Source organism: Malania oleifera, chromosome 2 (genome assembly GCF_029873635.1).
Source record: "Malania oleifera isolate guangnan ecotype guangnan chromosome 2, ASM2987363v1, whole genome shotgun sequence".
NCBI classification, from domain to species: Eukaryota; Viridiplantae; Streptophyta; class Magnoliopsida; order Santalales; family Ximeniaceae; genus Malania; species Malania oleifera.
This window is the reverse complement of record NC_080418.1, coordinates 120,441,501-120,446,210: the sequence shown is the minus strand read 5'-3', so window position 1 is coordinate 120,446,210 and position 4,710 is coordinate 120,441,501. Positions and strand designations below refer to the sequence as shown.

Genomic DNA, 4,710 nt, shown 5'->3' with positions numbered 1-4,710 from the left:
GTGGCAATATTTATTCAAGTATATATATCATTTGATGAATACAAAGACTACCTATTTTTCAATCCAAGCATATACATGTTTATGTGATTGAAATATTTTACTGATTGATATTCTTGAGACTTGCTTGGTATTCTGTGTGAGCACATTTGATTGAAACATTTTAAAATACACAGATTGTTATTGATACTCTCATGTACTCACTACACTGATAGAAAATATCTTTGAGAGTTGAACTATCTAGACCACACTGAACTTATATTTTAAATCATCTGTGGTGTATGTGATTGAATGCATTTGGGTACAAATCTTCTTTACGTAAAAGCACCCTTATATTGTACCATTTGATTGTATATCTGAGAGATTCTAGGCGTGGCCTGAGGGGGGCTGTAATCCATCCCGGTAAGGATTGGTGTAAAGGTTGAGGTCAGTCCTGTGTTAATTTGACCTGATTTGTATAGGTGCCGCTCCACTCGTTTAAGTGAGCAAGTTATTGTGATAATCCTTGTGCGGGTTAGCCAAGGTGGGGACGTAGGTAGTTGGCCAAATATCGATAAAATATCTGTGTATCACTCTTCTCTTTCTGATATTACTCGCACTAGATCAATCATAGGATTGTGGACATATTGCTGTTAGAAGGAATACCTAGGGGATAGATTTTAAAAATACCAATTCACCCCCCTCTTGGGATTATGGTAAAGCTATCAATCATCTTCATCAATTTCCTCAATCTTGAAAAAAAAAAAATTTCACATTACATTTGATGGTTAACCATCACAATAGTTTGTGCTTCTTAGACTAAGGATTTCTTTATATATATATATATATATATATATATATATATATATATATATATATATATATATAAAATTTAGGAATGACCATAAGTTCATCAAGATCTATACCACTACATTTCTTATCTTCATACATAGAGGAAGAAGAATCCATTCTGGCTTGATTTGAATGTTTAGCAAGATCAAAATTGCCCAAACTTAGGCAAAATTCAAAAACCAGTGCATAATAGTGCTTATATGCTCTCAAGAACTGGGAGGGAAATTGAAGTTCCTGCCCAACTTTTTCTTAAAAAAGAAAAAATTATGTGCTATGTTTCAAAATATAGAATATTAATTTTTTATTTATTCATTTAGTTTTTCTATTAATCGCATGAAAACTAATAAGAAATTTTCACAAGTAGTATGAAATTTTATTATTAGTTCAATTTAATTAATCTTTTGACACTCAATATATTCCATTTCCCCTAATTTAAGAAATTTTTTATCGTAATTTACTTGTAATGAACAAAACCTTTCCTTTTTCCATGCTTGAATACTTCATTTTATCTTCAATCAAATCTTATAACAAATGACGATAAACATTATCTCAAAACTTGGGAGTTTATGATGGGAATTACTGAAAAAGAAACAACATATGCGTGTGATTGAATAAGATCATTCAATAATATTTTTTTGTCATGTTTTTTTATGTATTTATTTATTTATTTATTTATGTATTAACCAATTACAAACTTGTAATCTCAAGTTAAGTTCTATATTTTTTTTCTATCAAATTTATTTATTTATTTGTAAACTTTTCTACCCGTCACAAGAAAACTATCAAAGAAATTTTTGTAAGTGACATGAAATTTTATGATAGGGATTATAATTAGTTTACCTTTTCACAGTCAATAAATTCCAATAAATCACAAGATTTCGCATCATTTGTAAAAATTTATTGTAATGAACGGAATTTTTTTCCTCAACCTTGGATATATATATGCTTCATTTTATCCTTTCAATCAAATTAGAGTAAATGAAGTTTAATGACAACTTAGGAATTCTAGATGAAAATTACTCGGAAAAAAATAACATGTGCATGTGATTAAATGGAAAAAGCTTAGTGTCATGGGCCCGTGTCACCGGAGAGGGTAAGACAATGTGGGGTCTACTTATTGCACTCATTCTCTCATTGCCATGTGGGCCTACTAACGTGAAAGGAAGTTGGGAACATATATAGAGAATGACATTGCTTGTGATTAAACAAGATCATTCAATAATATTTATTATCTAGTTTATTTATTTATTTATGTTCTAAAAAAATTACACACTTCTATTTCCAAATTATGTTATATATTTGTTGTCAAATTTATTTATTTATTTGTTAATTTTTCTTTTTCATCACATAAAAATTATCAAAGAAACTTGTCACAAACAATGTGAACTTTTATGATTGGTCGGAATTAATTAATCTTTTCATGCCCAATAAATTCTAATAAATCATAGAATTACATGTCATTTGCGAAAATTTCTTATCAAAATTTTCTTTTAATGAACAGAGTTTTTCTTTCCTAACTTTGAAAACGTACTTTATTTTAAATTGCATAACAAATGACGATATGGCATTTTCTCCCAACTAAAGAATTCTAGATGAGAATTGCCGGGAGAAAAAACAACATATGATTGTGATTTCTCAATCAAGATATTTTTCTAGTTCTTTGTAGTTGAAGAAGAAACACATTCCCTCTCAAGTCTCAACTCCCCACCCACAATATAACCTAGAAGATGAAGCAGAAGCATAATCATGATGATGACAATCAGGAAAAGAACAGCCGGAGGAAGGAGAAGGAAGCCCAAGAAACATGTCAACGAATGCCCAAACTATAACACCGTGATTCTTCCTCCCATTCATTCTCAAGTACCAAGCCAGCAGCTCCTGCAACTGCTCCCTGTGCTGCCCATGAGACTTCAGCCCACAGGCCTCAACTACTTCCTCCATTGAAACCCTAAAGTCCAAGTAAGGATCCTCAGAATCCAAAGTTACCATCTCACACATGTTGAAAGGAGAATGTGCTTCTGCTGCCATGATTGACCTTGTCTCCTCCTTCTCAAAGAACAACCTCTCCGATCTCAGTGCATGAAAAGCCATCTCCATTGATGAACTTGGCAGCCTTGGAGAGGGCTCCTGCTGCTTGGATTCCACCACTACGGAAACCCTGGGTGATGAGTTTAGCTTTTTGATGAACTTGGCAGCATTGGACAAGACTGAGTTTACCTTCTTGAAGGTGCGTTCTCTGGCTTGAAGAGAAATGGCTTTGAGCTTCTTGCTGCGGTGAGGCCATTTGCTCGAGGTTTTTCCTTCTTTATTCTTGAAGAGAGAAGGGAGATGATTCTTCTTCTTGCTCATTTGATCCCTTGAGAAAGCTAGCTAGGTAGCATTGCTGGGATATGACACTGTAGGGTTTTTAAAGGGTTTTAGGGGTTTGCTGGGGTATGACAGTGTAGGCTAGCCTTGTATTAATGTTGGTGAGAAGGGGGTTGCTGAAAGATTTGAAGGAAATTGGTGAGAGCAGGAAATGATGGGATGAGGAGATGGGTCTGTTGAGACTTTCAATATGACTGAATATTGTACATTTGTAATTATATATGCGCTGTTCCTTTTTCTCTCTTTTAATTTTACTTTCTTTAGTGGCTTGGGAGTTAAATATATTGTGTTAGATATCAACCAACTTTTTCCAGCATATTCACATAAAAAAAGGGCTAGCTGTTCTTACCAAATGCATTTAAAGAATAACGTAAGAGCCATTTAAACATACGGAGATGGTGGTGGTTTTGATTTTAAGGAGATGGTTGTAGTTTTAAATTTTAAGGACGCAGTGATAATCTTTTCTACACCTTTTTAATTTTTATTTCTTTTTTCATTTCTTTGGTAGAGTCCTATGTAATGTATAGGATATTATTCAATTTTAATATATAAATAATTTTAATTATTTTAAATTAATAATGTTCTATCTGTCTCTTAATATGAAATGATCTTGCTTGTTGTTAAGTTTAGGCAATTGCATAAAATAAAATGCGAGATTTGACTATTTCATCATTTAAGTCAAGCAATAAAAAATTTTATTTTTTAATTCAAATGTTTCAATCTCAACGATTAATTTAAAAGTAATAAGATCGTTTCATTTATTTCCTTACATATTTTTTTTTTCGCTTATTATAATGCTTAATTTACATTTTCTTATTTCAATTTTTTTTGCATGAGCTATATCTTTAGTAACATATAAATTGATTAAAAACTTAATAAATTTAACATTAATAGATGTGTGGAATATATATGTATGCATATATACATAATTGAATAAGTATTAACTAAGAATTCAAAGAAGATGAATTTGATAAATTTCTGAATCACCGAGGCTATGTACTTTGAATTTTTAGAGTTTCATATCATTGTTTTGGGGATTTCAAAATTGGTAGGTACTTTCTATAATAAATCTGTTCGCCTTCTCTAACTTATTGATTAGAGCATACTTATTTATTCATGTGTGAGAATGTGAATAATTTTCTAAATATTTATTAACGTTAAACTTATCAAATTTTTAAAAATCCATTGTTATATATTACTCTACATTAATATAACTCATGGAAAAAAATTGAATTAAACATATGTGAATCAAATATTATAATAAGTGAGTAATACATGGGAAAATAAATGAAATGTTCTTATTACTTTCTCAATTAGTTGTCTATGAACGGGCTCTTTTAAATTAAGAAAAGGATGAATCATTATTATTACTTGATTTAAACATCGAAGTAGTCAAAGACCCTAATTAGTTTATGCAATTGTCTACATTTTAATGGCAATTATCACTACAATGCACCAATCAGCCGCTTCTGTTGACATTGGAGATCAGCCGCCACCAACTCCAGCCACAATTAT

General features: G+C 31.2%; 1 protein-coding gene across 1 annotated transcript; it reads right to left on the bottom strand.

Annotated features, from left to right (window-relative positions):
* Positions 1-2,517: 2,517 nt before the first annotated feature.
* LOC131148338 (transcription repressor OFP13-like) lies at positions 2,518-3,177 on the bottom strand. Its single transcript, XM_058098054.1, has one exon. It carries the CDS (start codon positions 3,175-3,177, stop codon positions 2,518-2,520), a length of 660 nt encoding a protein of 219 aa, XP_057954037.1.
* Positions 3,178-4,710: the final 1,533 nt, after the last annotated feature.

What these genes read in the sequence shown, in the direction of transcription:
- LOC131148338 (XM_058098054.1), bottom strand. Translation starts at nt 3,177, where the DNA reads ATGAGCAAGAAGAAGAATCATCTCCCTTCTCTCTTCAAGAATAAAGAA.